At 36.4% G+C, this 23,778-nt stretch overlaps 1 protein-coding gene across 1 annotated transcript in view; it reads right to left on the bottom strand.

Moving 5' to 3' along the window:
* The window catches only part of PROS1 (protein S), a 77,625-nt gene that overhangs the window by 15,318 nt on the left and 38,529 nt on the right, over positions 1-23,778 (bottom strand). Inside the window, exons 4-10 of the mRNA XM_037059002.1 lie at positions 19,971-20,057; positions 18,287-18,409; positions 18,053-18,184; positions 15,616-15,741; positions 13,310-13,431; positions 11,372-11,487; positions 4,300-4,489 (exon numbers count right to left, since the gene is read on the bottom strand). Coding sequence (XP_036914897.1) covers positions 4,300-4,489; positions 11,372-11,487; positions 13,310-13,431; positions 15,616-15,741; positions 18,053-18,184; positions 18,287-18,409; positions 19,971-20,057 — 896 coding nt within the window. The remainder of the gene's footprint in view (positions 1-4,299; positions 4,490-11,371; positions 11,488-13,309; positions 13,432-15,615; positions 15,742-18,052; positions 18,185-18,286; positions 18,410-19,970; positions 20,058-23,778) is intronic.

The following is a 23,778-nucleotide window of genomic DNA, read 5'->3' as shown; positions in this document are numbered from 1 at the left end:
ACATAGATAAACACTTCGCTTCCTTGCACAATTTGAGCACAAATTACAACTAGACTACAAAGCAAGTAACACCCATGTTCATCAGAAAATTGAGCTGTATGGAAGTCCGACAACCAAGGATTTAAAGAAGCAACATTCATCCAGACAGGACGGGCAGAAAGGCAGAGGTGTGGAGAAGTGGAGACGCGCAGAGAGGCAAGGAGACTTGAGTGGCTGGAGAGGTGGCAGAATGGGCGGTCTCACATTCACATGTAGTGGATAAAAATTGGGAGGGATACCTTGGGAGTGAGGGATCTCAGCCTCACCCAAGATGACCCAACTCAAGGTTCCAGCACCAGGCAGATAACTCCCCATAACTTCTGGCAATAAAAACCAGTAGAGGTGGGGCAGTGGAAGAAACTGCAGGATTGTCAGGAGACTCCTCTTAAAGGGTCTCCAAACGACTCAGGACTTATGCAGGCCCATTCCCTCCAGGATTCAGAACAAGGACAACAGCTGAAAGGGCACAAGTGGCATATGGGAGAAAGTGAAGTGACAGGGCAAGTGCTAGGAGACAATTTCTTCCCCAGCAAATCTCAAGAGGCCAGGCAGTGGCACTGACCCCTCCTTGGGCCCTCCCCCCACGCAGAGCCATGAGGCAGTGAAATGAGTTGCTCCACCTGTGCAATTACCCAAGCCTCCATCCGACACAATTTACAGGTGCCTTTTCTACAATAGGCTATATTACTAAGACAGGGAATCAAGCAGCTCTACTTAATACATAGAAACAAACATGGGGAGGCTGTCAAATTGAGGAAACAAATAAATATGGCCCAAATGAAATAACAGAACAAAATTCTCCAAAAAGAGAATTAAACAAAATGGATAAAAGCAACCTATCATTGCAGAGTTCAAAACACTGGTTATCAGGATGCTCAAAGAACATATTGGGTATTGCGACAGCATAAAAAATGCCCAGGCGGAAAAGAAGGTTGTCTTAAGTGAAATTAAAAAAAAAAACAAAACTACAGGGGGCCCTGGCTGGCGTTGCTCAGTGGATTGAGTATGGGCCTGCGAACCAGACGATCACGGTTCGATTCCCACTCAGGGCACATGCTTGGGTTGCAGGCCGGTTCCTTGCAGGCTAACTACCAGCAGGGGACGCACAAAGGGCAACCATACATTGATGTTTCTCTCCCTCTCTCCTTCCCCTCTAAAGATAAATAAATAAATAAAATCTAAAAAAACCCCCAAAACCTACAGGGAAACATCAGTGGAGGAGATGAAGCTGAAAGTCATATCAACAATTTGGAACATAAGGAAGAAAGAAAGCATTTAATCATCACAGCAAGAAGAAAAGAGAATTCAAAAAAACAAGGATAGAATAAGAAGACTCTCAGACATCTCCAACTTACCAATAACTTAATCATAGGGGTGGCAGAAGAAGAGGAAGAGCAAGAAACTGAAAACTTACTTGAAAAAATAATGAAAGAAAATTCTCTAATTTGGTGAAGGAAATAGACCTACAAGTCCAGGAAGCACAGAGAATCCCAAACAAGTTGGGCCAAAGAGGACCATCCCAAGATACATCATAATTAAAATGCCAAAATTTAAAGATAAAAAGAGAATCTTAAAAGCAGCCAGATCAAAGCAGATAGTTACCTACAAAGGAGTCCCCATAAGACTGTTACCCGTCTTTAAAAGAAACTCTGAAGGCTAGAAGGGACTGGCAAGAAGTATTCCAGGTGATGAAAAAAAGCAAGGACCTACAACCAAGATTACTCTCTCCAGCAAAGCTATCATTTAGATTGAAAGTTCAGATATAGTGCTTTCCAGACAAGGCAAAGCTAAAGGACTTCATCATCACCAAGCTGTCATTATATGAAATGTTAACAGGAACTATACAAGAATAAGAAGATCAAACCTATGAACATTAAAATGGCAACAAATGCACAACTATCAACAACTGAATCTAAAAAATAAACTAAGCAAACAAGCAGAACAGGACAGAACTATAGATATGGAGAACATTTGGAGGATTATCAACTGGGAGGGTGAAGGGGGAGAAAGGAAGAAAAGGTGCAGGGATTAAGATGTACAAATTGGTAGGTACAAAGTAGTAGGATGTTAAGAACAGTACAGGAAGTGGAGATGCCAAAGAACTTACTATGCATGATCTGTGGACACAAACTAAGGAGAGGGTTTTGCTGGAGAGAATGGGGGTACTTGGTGGAGTGGGACAAAGAGGAAAAAATTTGGACAACTGTAATTGCATAATCAATAAAATATATTTTTGAAAAAAGAAAAGAAAATGACATTTAAAATATTTACTTCAAGTAACTTCTATGCTGCATAAATTGGTTTGAAGCATTACATTTACTAATAAACCTTCAAAATTGTAAGCTGATAAAATATCATGTGGTAATTTTTTTAAGATTTTATTTATTTATCTATAAAGGGGAAGGGAAGGAAAGAAATATCAATGTATGGTTGCCTCTCGTGAGTCCCCTCTGGGAATTGGCCTGCAACCCAGGCATGTGCCCTGACTGGGAATCAAACCGCAATCATGTGGTTCGCAGGCCCACGCTCAATTCACTGAGCTACACCGGCCAGGGCTCATGTGGTAATTTTTTAAAATGAAAGATATGAAGTAGGAAAAGAAAGCTTACTTATATGGGGAGGAATTCATAAATTCTTAAAATACTGAATTAAGAATTTAAGAAAAACCACTAGCACCATATTTATTACCAGATTAAGATTTTTCTGTGACTTGTTTATTTTTCCTAAATTTTACTTTTATATAAAATGCATTCAGTTTAAAAGGGGAAATTTTAACTATTTTTTTTAATGCTCACCGAAGGACATTTTTCTTCACTGATTTTAGAAAGAGAGAAAGGGAGAGAGAGAAATGTCAATCGGTTGCCTCCCACAAGCTCCTACACAGGGGATCATACACACTGGACCGGGGATCAGGGATTGAACCTGCAATCGAGGTATGTCCCCTGACCAGGAATCAAACCCCCAACCTTTCAGTTATGTGATGCCACTCCAACCAACTGAGTCACACCAGAGAGATCTTAACTAAAATGTTTTAGTTGAAATGTGGCTATACAGTAAATAGTTCCTTTCAAACAAAGATCATAAACATAGGAGGCAAAAATGTATGGAACTGACTTGCTGCTTTCCATCCAACCCTAATTCCTGCCTTTAACAGTATGATTCATGGAGGATTAGTGAACATGATCTGCAGCTCATGATGTTGATCTCACAGCTAAACATTTGCCTTCTTCATGATGCATAATAAAACCTAACTAGGCATTTATCAAAATTCTACTTCAATCACCTTTTTTCTATTTGTATAAACTCACTGGGGAGAAATGCTCTCTTTTGCTGAAAAAGTGATCGTAGTGATTTTGGATACATTATTTTGGGACATTAGTCAATCCCTTATCTAAGAAAATTTCCATTTTAATACAGTTTATTAAAATGATGCTATTGATTATTAAAATAAAGGCCTATTATTAGGGATTATCTAAAACACTAGTTTCTAAGCACTCTAATTGCTACTGGCAAATTAAACTGCACAGATTGATTACCTATATGCTAATATTTAAAAATGAATTAACTTTGACTTTGTTTCTAAGTGTAATTCTCTTTCACTGAAAAATAATTGGTGGCTATCCAGTATAGCGGTCCTTGTCCAGTGGTGTCTTTGCATAAACTATTATGCCAGCTAATAATTCATGACCTATAAGAGAGACACCCCTGTTCACCCAGTGATTGCCACTAAAAAGGGTAAGAAGTTAGCTCTGGTCAGTGTGGCTTGGTTGCTTGGAGCATCGAGTAACGACTGAAAGGTTGTGAGTTCAATTCCCAGTCGAGGCACATGTCTGAGTTGCATGTTGGATACTTGGTCCCAGCACCTAAGATTCCCAGTCCTGGTGTGTACAGGAGAGGTAACCAATCAATGTTTCTCTTTTGCTTCAATATTTCTATCTCTTGCTTCTCCATTCCCTTCCTTTCTCTCTAGGGACAATGAAAAATGTCAAGTGATGATTAGAAGGGTAAGTAGTTAAAGATAGACTATGTCAAGCAAATAACTGAAAACAACTTCAGTCAGGGGAAAACCTGAATATATTAAGTGAAGTTATTCTTCTTCAGGCCATTTCATGGATTTGTAGTGCACAGAATATATTTCATATAACATCAAATTAAATCCAACCCTATCTAGGCTCAGTATCACTATAAAATTAAGTTATTAATGACTTATACAATCTATATCAAAGTGAAAAGATTCTTTATAAAATCTGCACAACGTACCATATTCCACACACCATTATTAATAATCTGGCCTCCAGTTGTGATCTGGGTTGTATGTTCATTCTTAAACTGAATTTCAAGCTTTCCATCACGAACTGCAATCAGGAACCAAGCTGAATGATCAATAGATTCTGCATAAAGTATAACACCTTCAGAATCGTATGTCCGGAAATCAAATGTGGCTGAAAATCTAAACAATGGACAAAAAGAGAGTCTTAATAGTGTGAATATGGTAGGCTCATGGTATTATTCCTTTTTTCTTGTACTAGCAAAAAGCAATATGTTGAAAGAGTCAACTATTTCTGTCCTTGGGATTAATAAAAGACAAGCACAGAATTAGACTGTTACTATATTATCTCTGGTTCCATGTGTGTTAAATTAAGTTATACTTTTTTCCTTATTCTTGGAGTCTTTCATCCCAGTGAACAGATACTTGGGTAATTTTTCATTATTTTTTGGCATTTGTTTTGGAGGTACCCTTTCAAATGCTCGAATTAATGCACATGTACCAATTTTAGGCATATCGTATCTCTCCTAGAATCTTTTACACACTATATAATTTGGTTAAGTTCTTTTTGCTGTATCTGTAAGTGATTAGTAAAAGATATTACAATTTCATTATTGGTTTATCCACCATAAAGCATATTTTCCTCATGATTTCATATCAGGAAGAAATCACTCACAGAGATACATAAAATAGCATCTGGATGACTGACAACACAGTTAAGCCTTCATGTGTGGTTACAAAGGTAAAGTCAAAAAATGTATCTGTCAGGTGATTTCAAAAAGGTCTTCAAAACTCTAACTGCATAAATCATTCATACTAGAATACATGGAAAGAGAGCTTAAAAGATATAGTCTAATACTAGCAAACCAAATTCAACAATACATTAAAAGGATTATATACCATAATCAAGTGGGATTTATTCCAGGGATGCAAGGATGATCCAATATCCACAAATCAATCAACATGATATACTATATTAACAAAATGAAGAATAAAAACCATACATCACCCCAATACATACAGGAAAAACATTTGCTAAAATTCAACATCCATTTATGATAAAAACTCGCAATAAAGCGGGTATAGAGGGAATGTATCTCAACATAATAAAGGCCATATGACAGACCAACAGCTAACAGCATATTTGGGGGAAAAAGGCGAAAGCTTCTTCTCTAAGAGCAGGAACAAGACAAGGAGCAGGACAAGACAAGAGGAGTAGCTTTCTCTTGCCACTTCTATTCAACATATTTTGGAATTCCTAGCCACAGAAATCAGGCTAGATGAAGAAATAAAAGGTATCCAGACCAGAAAAGAAGAAGAATCATGATTTGCAGATGAAATAATGCATGTAAAAAACCCTTTAGACCCCACCAAAAAACTCTTATAATAAATGAATTCAACACAGTTGCAGAATACAAAATCAATGTACAGAAATCTGTTGTATTTCTATCCACTAATAACAAACTATCAGAGAGAGAAATTAAGAAAACAATCCCATTTACAATGGCACCAAAAAGAATAATACCAAGTAATTAACTTATCCAAGGATGTGAAATACCTATGGACTGAAAATTATAAGATACTGATAAAAAGAATGACAAAAACTGAAGAAAATACAAATAAATGTGAAAACATTTTGTGCTCACGAATTGTTAGAATTAATATTGTTAAAATACTCATACCGCCCAAAGCAATCTAAAGATTCAGAGCAATCCCTATCAAAATTCCAATGGCCCCACCCCCCAGCCATCTGCCTTCGTTGCCACTAGCATGCCACAGGACCCTCCCCACAGGGCCCGGGCTGGGCACAGCATCCCCCTTCATGGCTTATTCTTTTCTCCTTCCTTCCTTCCTTTTTCCTGGTCACTCCTCCAGTCTCACTGGGTCTGGTTTTCTGTATTATTTCCTCTCTTTCTCCACCTACCTTTGTCTCTGTGTCTCTCTGCGCCTGTGTACGTCTAACCTTCCCAGCCCCATGTGTGTCCTTTCTCTCCTTTCCTGTCTCTGGTTCTCCCCATTTCTCCCCTCTCCTTTTCCCTTACCCTTGTCTGTTTTTCTGTCCTTGGCCCACCCTTTCTCTCTCTATGGCTCCCTCCACTCCCTCCCCCTGGAACTCTCTTGTCCATCTCCCATCTGGCAGACCACACTCCTCTCCATCTCCATCCGTCCCCCTTCACAACCCCTCTGCCTTCCCGGTCCATAGCCCTCCCTTTCTCTATCCCACAGAGTCTCTCCCCATTCACCCCCTTCTGCAGGGCACTGTCCAGGCCTTAGACCCCAGCCCTGGGCACCCCCAGGGCCAGCTGGGCAGGGGACACCAATCCCTGTTCCCCATGATCTTTTCTCCAAAACCTCAACCCCATAAACAATTCCAATGGCAGTTTTTGTGGAACTAGAATAAGTAATTCTAAAATCTGTAGAAAACCACAGAAGATCCCAAATAGCTAAAGCCGGAGGTATCACACTTTCTGATTTCAAATTACACTGCAAAGCTATAGTAATCAGAATGGCATCAAAATGGCAAAAAACCCTGACACATCAACAGCAGAATTGAACCCACACATATATGGGCAATCAATTCATGGCAAATGAGTCAAGAACATATAATGGAGAAAGAACAGTCTCTTCAATAAATGGTGTTAGAAAAACTGGACAGCCCCTTACAAAAGAATGAAACTAGACACTATCTCACATCATATGCAAAAATTAACTCAAGATGGATTAAAGATTTGACCATAAGACCTGAAACTGTAAAATACATAGAAAACAGGATGTAAGCTTCCTGACATGTGTCTTTGCAATGTTTTTGTGGAGCTGACTCTAAAGGAAAGGAAAACAAAAGCACAAATTAAAAAATGGAACTACATCAAACTAAAAAGCTTTTACATAGCAAAAGAAACAATAATCAAAATGAAAAGGCAACCCATCAAACTGGAAAAGATATTTGCAAATGATACATCCAACAAAGAATATCTAAAATATACAAAGACTTCACACAACTCAACAATAGTTTAAAAATGAGCAGAAAATCTGAATAGGCATTTTTCCAAAGAAGGTATACAGAGAACAAACAGGCACAGGAAAAGGTGCTCAATTTCACTAATAACTAGAATAATGCAAATCAAATCTATAATGAGACATAACAGACCTGTTAGAATACCTATTATCAAAAAGACAGGAAAGAACAAATGTTGGATAAGATGTGGAGAAAAAGAAATCTTCATATACTGTTCATAGTAAAATACATTGGAACACCACTGTGGAAAACAGTATGGAGATTCCTCAAAACATTAAGAATAGAACTACCATATAATCCAGAATTCCACTGCTGGGTATTTATTCAAAGAATACAAAACATTAATTTGAGAAGATAAATGCACCTCTATGTTCAATGTAGCATTATTTACAACAGCCAAAATATAAAAAACAACATAAGTGTGTGACAGATGAATAGATGAAGAAGATGTGGGAATATATACACACACATGCACACACAGGAATAGAATCTTTCCCTTTGAGATAAAAAGAATAGAATGAGATAAATCAGATAGAGAAGGACTAATACTGCAAGAATTTAAAACAAACAAACAAACAGTACACATGAAAACAAAACAAATTCATAGATACAGAGAATAGGTTGGTAGTACCAGAGGGGAAGGGAGTTTGAGGGGTAGGTGAGAATGGTGAAAAGGGTCAACTATATGGTGAAGCACAGTAACTAGAATTTTGGGGGTGATCACTCAGTAGCATAAACATATATCAAATTATAATGTACACCTGAAACTTATGTATGAGGGGAAGACCACACCAAAAATGGAATTATTTTCTAGAGGGCGAGCCCCTGCTAGATGAGTGTTCTAGAAACCCATCTGTATCAGTGTACCAGCTGGTGTTGTGAGAAACTGCATTCAGCTTCAGTGAACTTTTTTTTCAAGGTATTTTTTTTAAGATTTTTAAGATTTTATTTATTTATTTATCTTTAGAGGGGAAGGAGAGAGGGAGAGAAACATCAATGTATGGTTGCCTCTCGTACGTCCCCTGCTGGGAGTTGGCCTGCAGGGAACCAGCCTGCAACCCAGGCATGTGCCCTGACTGGGAATTGAACTGCAATCCTCTGGTTCGCAGGCCTGTGCTCAATCTACTGAGCTACACCAGCCAGGGCTCACTGTTCATATTTTTTATCTTCTTTTTCTTAGATAAATGCCTTTAACGTTTCATATAATAAGGGCTTGGTGATGATAACTCCTTGAATTTGACCTTATCTGAGAAATACTTTATCTGCCCTTCCATTCTAAATGAAAGCTTTGCTGGGTAGAGCAATCTTGGCTGTAAATCTTTGGATTTCATGACTTGGAATACTTCTTTCCAGCTCCTTCTTGCCTGTAAAGTCTCTTTTGAGAAATCCGCTGACAGTCTGATGGGTACTCCTTTGTAGGTGACTGTCCCCTTATCCCTTGCCTCTTCCAGGATTCTCTCCTTCATCTTAATCTTGGCTAATGTAATTATGATGTGCCTTGGTGTGTTCCTTCTTGGGTCCAACTTCTTTGGGACTCTCTGAGCTCAACACTTGGCCCATTTCATGATAGGTGATTTACCAGTGCACCTTCTCACACTGCACTGAGTGTTCAGCAGTTTTTGACCAAAAATGGCATGATCCCTGTGTCCCTCACCCCTATTCATAGGATCTCGCTGAAAAAGACTTTTTTTTGTTGTTTTCCCATGTGAAAAAGTACTTAAAGGGAAATGTTTGCTGAAAGAGACAGAAACACTAAAAGGCATCAAAATCGACAAATTCAAAAACTGTTTTGAGCAATGGAAAAAATGTCTCGATAGATACATGGCATCAAATGGAGGGTACTTTGAAGGTGACTGAAGTTTAACATGTAAGAATAAATACACAACTTTTTATAAATAAATTTCAGGGTTTTGCCCCCTTCTGTAACATTATATACCAATTTTATCCTAAAAAAAGAAGGAGTCTAGCCATGTGTTTCGGGCTATCAGAGCTCTGGCAAAGCCTGTTGCTATTAAGACTCTGGACACAGATGTGGCTATTACAAGAGTCAAAAATCTAAAGGATGCTACATTTTAAAATAGCATGTAATGATTCAGTGACCATTGGACATTTTAATGAGAATCAGTGATAAATTATCAAAGGGACCAACAAATCAAAATGATCAAAAAAAGACAAGGAATACAAAAGTATAACTATTAGTCATCTCAGTTAAATTAACACAAAGATAACTTAAGTTAAAAAGTTAGGGCTTTTGCTAAATACAACAAGGAACCCCACACCTTATCCCTCAGTGTAACAGTAGTAACAACAGAGGTGCCATTTGCAATGCAGCACTGATCTACCTCGGATGGAACAAAGAAGAGTGATATGATAATCTTTTTAATCTTAGAATTTCATGGAAATATTCTAAAGAGGTAAATGTGAAGTAAAGTGTGTTGAATGGATAACAATGTAGTAGAAATATACTGAACTCAGATTATTTTATAAGGAAAGAAATTTTTCGTGGAAAAAGTACTTTTTTCCCATAATCACCATATTTTGCTGATGTAAAGTGTGTGTTATCTTGCCAAAACCTAAATCTGTGTATGCTCAGAACCTTCCTTAATAATTCTATTATGGAGATAATTTCTGTCTCTTTGTAAAATCACACTGAGCCAGTTGTGCTCTGTATATTTTCTTTCTGAAATACATCAACACACTGATTCATTACACTGGGGAACAATTCATTATTTTTTCATAAGTACTGTAGAGTAAAAAAAAAGAGTGAATCTGTTAACTTTCGGGCAGAGTATTTGATCATGGAAAATGGCTGAAGGAATTTGCAAAAATAGAAAAAAATCAAAAAAGCACAAGCTGTTCTTTTTGTTGGTTACACAGGTGGCAGTTCATACAAATTCATCAAGCTGTACATTTAAGACGTACATTTCTGTACATATTAAACCTCAATGAAAAGCTTAAACTAAGTAATTACCTAAGTAAATACATAAAACTGGGAAAAATAATTATTTGGCCAATTTGATCCAATGTTAGACTACAAACTATTGTGAATTGTCTCTGAGAAATGAATACCCCCGAACATGCCTGAAAATATTTAATAGTTATTTTTTTCCTCTCTCATTTTCATTATTCACTTGGCACAGAACAGTTATCTCCAGCCTATCACTATATGATATTATCTGTTCTGAGATGTTGAAGGGGAAAACCAGGTTGTAGCAGAAAATAAATGATCAGCAAATCAAAGAAGAAGAAGAAGAAGAAACACAACTACATCAGTGAATCTTAGAATAAATTTCAATGATTCTTAATGCTAAGATTTCTTTGAATTCACATTTAATGAAAAGTTGCTCGTGCACATAATAAATTAAATTCTATATATGGCTGTTTATTTAATTAAAGTATTTTAAAATTTGGACTCTATAACCACTCTCATACATGTTTCCTTTACATTATTCCAACTCCAATTTCTTTTTTCAGATGGTATATGACTGAGAAAATTTGATAATTAAAGTAGAATCACGACTCAAAAACATAAGCAACTATTTCTTCCCTAACATCACCCTAAGTACAGGAATAGAAGACAGAGTACTCAGAGAGTCTATTCATTTCTTTAATTGCCCTTAAGCAATCTTATGAATTTTCCTTAATAAGTATGAATGAATCATATTTAAAAGCAATACTTTTTAGTCTTTTCTCATTACTTAGTTTTTAAAACATATATAAAAAATAATAAAAGTTTTACACATACACTAAATCTATTTTCCCAGCTTCTTAGCAAATGTGTATTCACTAAAAAAGGAAGGATGAGGGGATACGGGAAATAATGGTCAGCGGGGAAAGCCTGCCTAGAATGACCCAAATTGGTCCTGGCATGAAAATTACACATGTGAAGGAATGAATTAACTTTACGGTTTTCCATATCCTCTGATTGATAATATACCTAAATTTCTGATTTATAAGCAACTTCATATATTTCAAATTTTTTCAGTCACTTCCTTCTTCTATTCTGACCTGCTTACCTCTAGAAATTGTCACTGACATTGGTACCTCACCTGATGACATCCGGTAAGCGAAATTTTAGATATAAAACAACCCCTGCAAACTGCTGTGCCAAGTAAAGTAGTTCGTAATTTTTGTCAAGGTCCAAGGGAAGGCACACTGGAACAGCCTGGGGGAAAGAAAACACACACACAAAATGCATAATTTACTGCTTGATGTTTTTGTCAGATGAAGCACTGTTTTTTTGGTTGCTGGAGTTCTTGTCAAATGCGCTCTCTATGATACACTAAAATAAATTTAAAATACCTTGGTAATAATAAAGCACTATCTTTTACTTTCCTGTAGAGTCCATCAGTATAATCTTGGAGCATAAGGGTGTTTTAAAATCTTGTTGAATGTGTGTAGCTTTGTATTTTTTGTCTTTAATATTTCCTTCATATATCACAATCCAAAATACAGACTTTTTTCTCTAGTAACAATATGTAATGCCCCATTTCACTGATACAGGTATCAGACCTTCCATGAATTATTTCTGAAAATTATTTTTATTTGGAGTCATAAATAGATGAGAAAATTAATGTACCAATAAATGGTACGTCATTTGTTCACTCATTTATTAGTAAGAAAAAGTTTCTGAGCAAAAATTGTGCTAACCAGATGAGAATGGGAATATTGACACACTTAGATGGAATAAATATAAATAAGGTATCACTGTAGTCTCCAATGAAGATACCAAAAAGTGATTTAGAGTCATTAAACCTGAAATCAAGTACTTTCTTCTGAAAAATAAAAATAAACATTAAAATGTAAACTCTTTTAGAGATAAATTCTTAGGCATATATATGGCTATTTTAGAAGGAATTGTGTACATAGACCTATATTAAATCGGGGTCCAAAAATAACATTTCATCTCCGCTTTCATCTCCACAACTTTAATAAACCTCTTCAGAGGTAGATGGTAATGTGTAACTACAGTAAATACTCAAATTACAACAGTTAATTACAAAATAGATGTTCACACAGCATGGCACTTCAAGTAAGTACTTCCAAAGTTAGTAAAGTAGTTACTAACTACTTTTAGTAGTTACTAACAACTATCTCATCTCACCACCCTCTACCAAGTAGGTAGGAAAAACTGAATGTCACATTTTGGGGGACATAAGACAGCGTTGTCTTGATTATAAAGAGACATGTGTATACACACTATTAAATTGTTACTAAGGATTTTGTCTTTTTACTGTTTGACTCATAATCATATAAAATTTCACCTTCACTTGTAAAAGTAAGAGATACAAGAACTACACTAAGAATCACAAACATATGATCCTCATTCAGAAAAAAAATAGCCTCAGAAGTTGATCTATTTATTTGAATATAGGGAAAACTAGAACCTATCCCTAACATTCAATTTCTGGGTGAATTATGTGTTAAATCTCAGTAACTAAAAGCAAGTTCAATAAATACAGATGAACAAAATCAGCCTCTAAGAATTCTGATATACACAAACCCCACTCAATGCTCAACAACTCTGACAGAGTTGTTTCCACCCAAGATTTTATGAACTCTCTTGTAGGTACTAACATGCCTAAGGTGTGATCAAACTTGCGATCAGAATGGTGAATAAAGAAAAGTAGACACTGGGAAATATTTTCACTAACGTTTCAATGCAAGATTTTTTTTCCTCACAAAGAGAAGTATAAACTTCGGCTTTCCTTAAGTTTCTAAATCAGCACATTTATTTTGTATCATGTAATGTACATGCCACACAGATGAGCCTCTCTGAACTGTGACCCTGCAGCTTTTCTTCACACTCAGGTAACAATTATTCCCAATTGTTTGTGACTTTACATGACCACAATTAGCAAATAGATTGTGACTCTCTGTGTAAATGGAAGTATAGTAGTAATTGTAGAACACCTGTATTTTCCTGAAAAATGCCTGGACTCTTCTTTTAGAAAACAGATGGGACTTTTAGCATTGCAAAATGTTACCTCACAATTCCTCTGATCTTGGGCAAGCTTGAATCCTTTCTTCCCATCACAGTAACAAGAATAACCTCCAGGGTAATTGACACAAAGTTGAGCACACACATTGTCAGAGCATTCATCCACATCTGGAGTAAAAGAGAATGTAAGTCTTAGTATCTCCTAAACGCTCAATCCAGTAGAAGGAATATTCTGATTTTAGTCTGAGATATCAATGATAACAGATCCTTAGTAAAAGAGATCTCTATAGCAAATTACATTTAAACACTTGGCATGAAAATTTAAATGAGTCACAAGTGTAATTCCTATGTATTTATAAACTGGAAACCACAAATTTAATGTAAAAAATCCATTAACAACTAACAAAAATATAACAAGTTCACTAATTTTCTGACTGTGAACTTGAAGGAAAAAGGACTGAACCTTAAGTTAGTTGTCATTTCTGATTATTTCATTCCACTGAGACAACCTCCCAACTCTTCTCTTCAAAGAAAAAAAAGGGAAGGGAGAGAGGAGAGGAGAGGGGAGAAGGAAAGGAAGATGGGGAAGAAAAGACTCCTTTTAACTGAAAGGCAATGTAATTGAAGATTAAATGACAACATCAAAACCATTTAACTGTTCATAATGCAATGAATAATGGTGGCAATAAATTTAAGGATATACCTTTTTTCTTATCTTTAATAAAATAACAAAACCAAAAATCTCCCTGTGTTATATTATCTCCCATATTGTGAAATCTATGTGGTCCCTGTTCCCAATCCACATTTTGAGAGAAATCAACCTCAAACATTTGTAATAATAAGCTTCTGCTAAAGTCCACTTCAGAGCTACTAACATTTTTCAATGAATACACCCAATGAAATCTTTGAAAATTCCCAAATTCATAAGTGCTATATAACACAAAATGCTTTACAATAGAACCTCAAAATCAGTGAACCCTCAATACCATTAAAATTTAATGTTATATAATTAAAGTAATATAATATTATGTCCTAGAAATCATTTTTAATCTGTCATTCACTGAAAAGAACTACAATATCGATGATAAAGTTGGCTAACGGTCCATCTACAAATGCCTAGCGTTTACCACAGTAATCTCTATCTGGAGTGGTGAGAGAGTAGAAATGGTGTGTGTGTGAAGGGGGTAGTGGTGTTGCTGGTGAGTGCATGAAGAGGTAAGGCCTCAAAATCACAAGAGGAGTATATATAATTGAAAGACTGTATTCTAAAATTATTATTAAGTTAGGCAAATTCATGGAGACAGGAAGTAGGTTAGAGATGAACTGGGTTTGGAAGAGGGAGAAAGAGCCATTACTGCTAATGGTTACAGAGTTCAGTTTGGGATGGTGAAAACTTTTAGAACAGATAATGGTAATGATTACATGAGTATGTAAAATATAATTAATGCCACTAAACTGTACACATCAAAATGGTTAAACAGCCACACTATATCTCATATACAGCTTGCCACTATAGAAAAATTACTGTTTATTTTACTAGTTTAGTCATAGTATTAAATTCATTTTGAAATTTTAAAAAATTTTAAAGAGGGAGTGAGATAATTTGTATATATCCCTGATGAAAAAAATAATAATGCCCTAACAGGTCCATCGAAGCTGCCTGAGGCACACACGCAGCACCACTGCAGCCAAATGAAGTCATACCAAGTCCGAGAGCGTCCACCCTTACCCACAGGTGCCAACAGTACTAACCAGTGCTTCTCTCATTTCTAGAGCCGGTATCATTTGGTTATGGTTTTTATTTGTCTTTTATATGTATTTAATTATAATAGAACTTTGTCATTTCCTATTTCACACACAGAAAGTCATAGTTGGTATAAAATTAAGGGTTTCTAGCCACCCTTGTTGTAGGGAATGCCCACATAATTCTTTTCTTTTTTATCCCACATTTTTTATTGTTGTTCGAGTATAGTTGTCTCCATTTTTAACCTTGTCTTTTTGTATATGTGTGTTATTCCTTTCAGCTTGAATTTTTTTTACCCTTGCATATTATTTAAATGATGTAAAAATGTGGGTGTTTTGCTTTTCTCATACATGTGAGGTCTCCAATCCATTATTTAGCTTAGACAACCAATCAGAGCACATAACACTAAACCTAATAATCATGTGTCTTACATATACTTTTACTCTGGACGGAAGCCAATGATTACTCAACTGACCACACTATAAGATGGATTTTACCATCTTAGAAAATCTGATTGTTGATGTCAAACAGAGCCAACACTTCTAACATCAAACCAGGGTTCAAACCCACTCTCTCCACCATCAACAATGACAGCACCACAAGTCTACCTTCACAAGACTTTGATGTGGGATTGTATCTGTAACCTTCAGCACATTCACATTCAAAGTCTCCTGGGATGTTCTTGCACACAGCTGTACCACAAATGTCAGGCTTCACAGAGCATTCATCCACATCTGTAAATGAAACCAATATGTTAAAGAACATTTTTCTCATATCAGAACATGCTAGTGAAGAACCCTTGATCTGTGTTTCCTGGACCTGGTTTAATATGAAATAAGACAACAGGGTGGCCTGGGAATAACAAAATATTAAATCTATCACCATATTTTAGTTCACTGAGTATATCTTTATGCAAATGCAAACAATCTGACTGATGTTTGCAATGTTCCTGTGTACTTATGAAAAAGAAAAACAGGACTTTAGTTATTGTCTTATCTACTAGGTTACAGTAAGAAAATAAATAGGACAAAAGATTCACCATATTCCTAATATGTATTCCTAAATCTACATTACTGAATTATGGTCTTAAAAGTATATTCCTTGTATTATCACAAATATGAAAAATAAAAATGAGCCAGCTTAGCAGTCTTATGTTTTATTCCCTTGGAAATGGACAATGGCTAAATCTGCACACCATTATGTTGCCTGAAATATTCAAGAATGATTCAAACTTAAAATCAGATTGGTGACCGGGGGGTAGTGGTTGGGAGGTTGGACTGGGCAGAGGAGAGCAAAGGGGGAAAAATTGGGAAAACTGTAATAGAATAAAAATTAAAAATTAAAATTAAATGAGATTGAATAAGGTCTTAAAGTATTTATGAATCTGCAATTAATCCAATACAAATTTTAGTGCTAAATTCATACTCCTGAAATTTCAGATGCATTTACTATATTATATAGTAGAGAAGGAGACAAAATACTGATTACAATTAGTTACTAAACACCTGTGAAAAAATAAAAACAAATGACAGAAATAATTCAATGGATTTCTAATTATAAGTGAACTTTTCTCATTTGTACTCTCTGAAGAAGGTCAAATTATATTGAAAAATGTATTTTGTAATCTAAAAAGTTGAGAATTCAATTTTTCAACAGAGCAATAACCAAAATTTCAGAAACTACCCTATTTAGAGTGACATGCACAAAAATAGTAGAATCAATCCTTTGTGGTAAGGGAATTTGTCTGTATTTTCACTATATTACTGTCAGTACCCTGGAGGTGATCATGTACTATAGTTTTGTAAAATGTTACCACTGGAAAAAACTGGGTAAAAGGTATATGGGATCTCTTTTTACTATTTCTTACAACAGCATATTAATCTATAGTTATGTCAAAATAAAATATTTAGTATTTTTAAAAGAAAATAAAAACACATGCCTAAATTATTTGGTCTGAGAAATACTGCAAGGAATTGTTTAAGTCGTATGAGTTCAGGTTATAGCACTTTGATTTTACAACTCTACACTGACATCAAATGACCAATGAAAAGTTTTACTCTTCAATTTTTAGACATTTACTGGCAACCTGATCCAAGCATAGTCACATGTTGACAAAGGCCTTACGGTAACAGCTGTATACATATTCTTCTAATAGTTCTGTACTGTATTCCTTAGCTATTATGAATAAAAAACTATGCAAATGAAGACCATAGGTTCTAGTCATCGGGGACATGCTTATTTGTGGGTACTTTTTGTAACAATTTACATACACGTGTATAAATTCAGTATATAAGGATGAAGTACCTTTTAATTAAAAATATAAGTCATAAGCTCTTCAGGACAGACTAATTCAGCTTTTAAGTGTAGACATATGAGTGGGCATTACTTGTCTATGGCATACATATGGTATCCTGCATTCTGGTGCTTTTCTATAACCGGTGTTCTAACAACACTGGTGTTCTAAATTTCTAACCTGAAATAGACTTTCAAAAGGCAACCAAGAAAGATACATGGTCACAAATTAGGTTTGTGTTTAGAAGAAATTATTAGTTAATATAGTTCACTTTAGTCATTTAAATGTGCTTTAAATAAATATTAGGCTAAATTACACTATACTGAACACTACAGTGTAGTGAGGGACAGACCACTCCTTGACTATTTAGTTGGGTGGATTTACCAAAGTAGATAGGAATGGAGTTGAACAAGAAAATTTTACATTTTAAATTACTATTTTTTTAACCTTGTAGCAAGAAGAACAGGATGAGGATGAGGAGGAGGAGGAAGAAAAGGAACAAATGGGGAAGAAGGAGAAGAAAAAGAAGACAGGGAGGGGGGGAAGAAGGAAGGGGAGAAGGAAAACTCACTTCTAGTTTCTAACCACAAGGAAGTCCCATAATATCACAAGGCTTCAAGTGGATAATAACGTGTATTTATTATAACAGCTTATAACCAGAGAGTTTTACAAGAATTTCCTGTGGAAATTTCTTTAACTGAATTTTACTCTCACATGGTAAATATCTTCCTATTCTACCCTCTTGTTCTTACCTTTGCAGTCCTTTTTATTGGAAAGTAGAACAAAACCAGTTTTACAGGAACAGTGGTAACTTCCAGGTGTATTATTACAAATCTGACTACAATCTCCATTTGTAGTCAAGGGATTTCTGCATTCATTTATATCTGAAAAGGGGAAAATAAATTACTTTTAAAGTGATAAAGCCTTCAGAAAACTTTTCAGGAGGTCAGTGCAGACAAGCTGGATGGGTTTACTATTACACATACCAAATTGACACCTCTGTCCTTGCCAACCTGGTTTACAAATGCAAGTGAATGCGGCTCTGCCATCTTTGCAGCTCAAATACCCGTCTTCATTGCATGGCAGAGGCTCACACTGGTCTGGAATGGCTAAAGGAAACAGATATCTATTTAGTTTTGCCATATGCCATGGTGAGATCAAATTATATGCTCTTTAATAGAAATCTTGTATATAAAATCTATAATAAACCAAAAAAATTGTAACTCCTTCCTTCATATACTACTTAGAGTATATGAATAGTGAATAGAGTAGTGAATCCAAGAGACAAATGTTTATTATTTTCAAAGGAAAATTACTTTTATATTTGTAAATATGTACCCTATTTTATAACTGAAATTTAGATATTTTGCATATATATTACCTTATTTGACCCTCAAACCAATTCCATGAGATATGCAGAACAAGAGTACTCCCCATATCAATAGGAAAAAAATGTGGACTTCCCACATAGGCTAAAATGGAGTAGCAGGGGCCAGATTTATCTCCCTGCCTTAACTACACAGAATTCTGGTCAAAATATATGAAACAATGGTTTTCGGACATTAAACAATAGGTAGCAGAGTACTGTGATTTTTAGGGGTGGGGCATAATCATCATAAAACACTAGAGCACTTTATGGCTATCTTAAATGATATGCCCATTTGTTTCTTTACTCATTTGTGGTTTCTCTCTCCTCACCAGACACTGCAATGGTCCTTTGGTTCCTACACGTTTCTGCACCTGCTTCTCAAGCCCTCCTGGTCAGCTCTGGGCATTAAGAGCTTCCATTCTGCCAATACAGTCCCCTCTGCTTAAGTTAGCTAAAAAAATTTGTACTTGCAAAGATAAAAATTTTCTTAACCTAGCTAAAACTTAATTAATGTATTTTTCAAAAAAATGTTCTTATAAGTTCACAGTTTTTTGGAAAAGTAGTAATAAAGTAGGTATTAGTTAAAATGATAGAAAAGCTAATCAGGGAATTGTTATCAAATTATTTCCCTGTCTTTTGGTAAATTGAAAAAAGGTTAAGTGTGAATTAAATATATGTGTTTAAACAGTTTTACTTAATGTAAGTAAAACTAACTTTAAATTAGAAAAATACAGATAAATACCTAGATATGGACAATACTGCACGTAAAATATTCACAGTGAACATTTCAGTTTATATCTTGCAATTTCACCTTTTTCTCTCTGGCTCTCAGTTAGGAAATTGGTGGATTAGAGACAGATAAGGTACCCTAGCCAGGGAGAAGACTAAGTTGGTACCATAATATTTTCTACATTTATCATCTTGATACCAAAAGTCAGAAGAATAAACATGGCTCCATTTTGATCTGTTCTTCAACTACAACACTTGGTCATACTACATGATTATGTAACAAAAGCCAAAATACCGCTGTTGGGAATAAAATTCTAATGTCAGTGGTTTAAAGCTCAGTAAACAAGGCACACTGTTCAATTTAAACATCAGGTGGAAATTCATTTTGTCTAAAACAGCAGCATTTATATACAAAAAACATTTTTTAAAAATGCATTTTGAGAATAACTCCTTTTAGTGCATAACCTTCAAGGGCTCATTTGTTAATTTTTAAACATTATATTTTCACAGGTGAGCTTTACACCCAGGTTTTTGTTTGGTTTTGTTTTTAAATTGATTGTAGTGATGGTTACCATTAACACAGCTCCTTAGGTCAGTGTAAGCGTTACTTGACTGACGTGCAGCAGTGAATAATCCAGCTCGGAAAGAGCCAAGACAATCTGTAAATACAAACAAATGTAATTTTGTTAGAGTAGACGTGTTTACTTGATCTGAAATCAAGGCAGAAATTATGATCCTGTGGATTTACAGGACCCGGCATTCAAAAGCAAGATTGCAAAAATAAGGAATTTTGAAAAACAGGTTTATGGAAGCTTCTCTTTGGAGAAGAATCTTAAAGCCAGAAGTGAAAAAGATCTTGAATTGGCAAAGAAATTTACTGTCACAAATCTATGTTCTTAATTCCATAGCAGAGACATATATTTATCCTCAAATCTATAGACCAGAGAGTGATTTAAAAAATGTCTGTAATTAAATCAATAGAAACAGTGTTTCTGGTTGCTGTACACAACTTGCAATTCCTCCAACGTTGCATAGAGACTAACATAATATTTGCATAATGCCTCTATATTACAAAGCAAAGCAGGTTTACTATATTCAGTTTATTCCTCACTCCAACCTTATGAAATTAGATATGGCAATTTGGCAGAAATAACAATCAAAATAATAGGGAAAAATACTTACAGTCTTTAAAGTAATTGGGAAAAAAACAAACAACCCAATTAGACAATGGGCAAAGGACTTGAATAGACACTTCTCCAAAAACGCACATACAGATGGCCAACAGACATATGAAAGATGCCTAGTGTCACTAATTATCAAAGAAACTCAAATTAAAACCACAAAAAGATATCATCTCACACCTGTCAGGATGGCTATCATCAATAAATCAACAAACAACAAGTGCCGGCAAGGATGTGGAGTAAGGGGAACCCTTTTGCCCTGTTGGTGGGAAGGCAGACCAGTGCAGCCCCTGTGGAAAGCAGTGTGGAGATACCACAAAAAATTAAAAATGGATCTGCCTTTTGACACAGCAATCCCACTTTTGGGAATAAATCCAAAGAAACCCAGAACACTAATTCAAAGGACATAAGTACCCCTATGTTCACTGCACCATTATTTACAATCACCAAGATATGGAAGCAGCCCAAGTGGCCATCAGTACATGAGGGAATAATACAACTATAGGACATTTACACAAGGGTATTCTCCTCAGCTATGATAAAGGAGAAAATTTTACCCTTTGCAATAGTATGGATGGACCTGGAGAACATTATGCTAAGTGAAATATGCACCAAGCCCAGACCATTATTTATGTCCATGAGTCACGCATACAAGTTCTTTAGCTACTCACTTCCTACACGGTACTTCACATCCTCAGGGCTATTCTATAGCTACCTATTTGTACTTCTGAATCCTCTTACCTCTTCACCCATTCCCCCACACCCCTCTCCCATCTGGCAACCATCAAAATGCTCTTCATATCCATGATTCTGTCTCTGCTGTTCTTGTTTACTTGCTTTTATAGATTCAATTGTTGCTAGATATGTATTTATTGCCATATTTTGTTCATAGTCTTGATTTTCTCTTCAATAAGTCCTTTAAACATTTCATATAATAACGGTTTGGTGACGATGAACTTTAGTTTTTTGTCTGGGAAGCTCTTTATCTGCCCTTCAATTCTAAATGATAGTTAGCTGAGTAGAGAAATCTTGACTGTAGGTCCATTTTTCATCACTTTGAATATTTCTTGCTAATCCCTTTTAGCCTGCAAAGTTTCTTATGAGAAATCAGCTGACAGTCTTATGGGAACTCCCCTGTAAGTAACTAACTGCTTTTCTCTTGCTGTCTTTAATATTCTCCCATTCTCTTTAAACTTTGGCATTTTAATTATGATGTGTGGATGCAAAGTGGGCCTCTTTGCATCCACAATGTGTAGGACTCTCTGTGCTTCCTGGATTTATGTGGCTATTTCCTTCGCCAAATTGGGGAAGTTTTCTTTCATTACTTTTTCAAATAAAGTTCAAATTTCTTGCTCTCTCTTCTCCTTCTGGCACACCTATGATGCAAATGTGGGAATTCTTGAAGTTTTCCCACACACTGCTTACATTACTCTTTTTTGGATTTTTTTTCTCGTGGTTATGATTGTTTTTTTCTTCCTTATGTTTCAAATCATTGATTTGATTCTTGGCTTCATCTATTCTACTGTTGTTTCCTTGTACATTATTCTTTAATTCAATTAGTGTGTCCTTGGCTTATGCTGTTGAGATCCTAACTAAGTTCCTTGAACATCTTTATAACTAGTGTTTTGAACTCTACATCTGGTAGATTGCTTATCTCCATTCTGTTTAGTGCTCTTTTTCTGGAGTTTTGATATGTTCTCTCATTTGGGCCATGTTTCTTTGTTTCTTCATTGTGGCAGCCTCCCTGTGTTTGTTTATATGTATTAGGTAGAGCTATTATGACCCCCTCTCTTGGTAGCATGGCCTAATTTACCACGTGTCCTGCAGGGTCCAGTGGCACAACCTCCCTTATCACTCAAGCTGGGTACTCAAGGTACGCCCTTTGTGTGGGCTGAGTACACCTTCCTCTTGTAGTTGAGGCTTGATTGCTATTGGCACGTAAATGGAGGGTTTTACCTGGGCCAGTCGGCTGAAAGGACAGGCTGTGACCACTGATCACAAAACTCTACCCTCCACGGAGGATCAGCTGTGCAAAGGCAGGGTGCACCCAGGTGGTCTGTAGCTGTCCAGTGGGTGTGCAGGCTCTAGGATTTCCTGGGTGGGGCAGGCCAAGGTCATCCCCCACCTGTTTTCTGTCTGTGGCCAACCTGCACGAGCTATAAAGCAACCTGAGATGGCTGCTACTTGTGATGGGCTTGGAGATTCCCAGCAGAAGCCAAGCTGTGAATCTAAGCTGGCTGCTGTTAGTACTTGGCCTGGAACCACTTAGTTGTTGCCAGTTTGATATTATTTAGGAAGTTGTGAAACATGAGCCAACTGTTAACTGTGACTTTTCCAACCATTCATACGGAAAAGTCACAGTTAACAGTTTGGATGGCCCTGTAGGTTGGATGGGAGAGAGTCTCAAGGGATCTCCAGGGTTGGGAAGACAGTATTAGCCAGGTTGATGGAGTCTCAGATATGGTACCCATCTGCAGGTTCTGTGGCTCCATTGGGAAAGGGCTCAGAAAACTGACAATGGCCTCTGTCTGCCTTTCTGTCCAGGAGAAAGCTGTCCCCCAGCTCCTGCCTTGATGCCAAACACTTCAGTCCCTGCCTTTGTCACTAGTGCCTTTCAAGCTGCTACCCCAGTGGTGCTTGAGCCCTGAGGGAGTGTATCTGTGTAAGTTCACATGTGGGTTCTTTCAGGGGAACTTTTGGGACTCCAGGAGCTTCTTCCACTGAGTCAATCCCCATGGATTTTAGCAGCCAGAAGTTATGGAGACTTATCTTCCTCATACCAGAACCCTGGGCTGGAGGATCTGGAGAGAGGCTGAGAGTTCTCAGTCTCAAAATATCCCTCCCAAATTTTTATCCACCATACATGGATGTGATATACTATACATGTGACATCATGCATGGATGATCTGCCCCTCCTACCACTCTGGATGGATATGGTTTCTTAAATTCCATAGTTGTCATATTTCGATTGAACTTGATTTCTGCGAGTTGTGGGTGACGGTCGTTCTATATCTTAGCTGTAATTTTCATGTGATTGTGAGAGGAGGTGAGTCTTGCTTACCTACGCCACCATCTTGCAGCCCTTTCCTTTTCAATGACAGAAGGTACCTTCACATGAAAGTCTAAATGTTTGCTTATTTTAATTTCAGAAGTGGAAGACTGAATTATTCATACTTCTCTCTTGATGATACATTACCAT

This window comes from Sturnira hondurensis, unplaced genomic scaffold, assembly GCF_014824575.4.
Source record: "Sturnira hondurensis isolate 20B ecotype Veracruz unplaced genomic scaffold, ASM1482457v3 Scaffold0010428, whole genome shotgun sequence".
In the NCBI taxonomy this organism is placed as follows: domain Eukaryota; kingdom Metazoa; phylum Chordata; class Mammalia; order Chiroptera; family Phyllostomidae; genus Sturnira; species Sturnira hondurensis.
The sequence above is the reverse complement of the archived record's forward strand: the minus strand, read 5'-3'. Positions and strand labels throughout refer to the sequence as shown.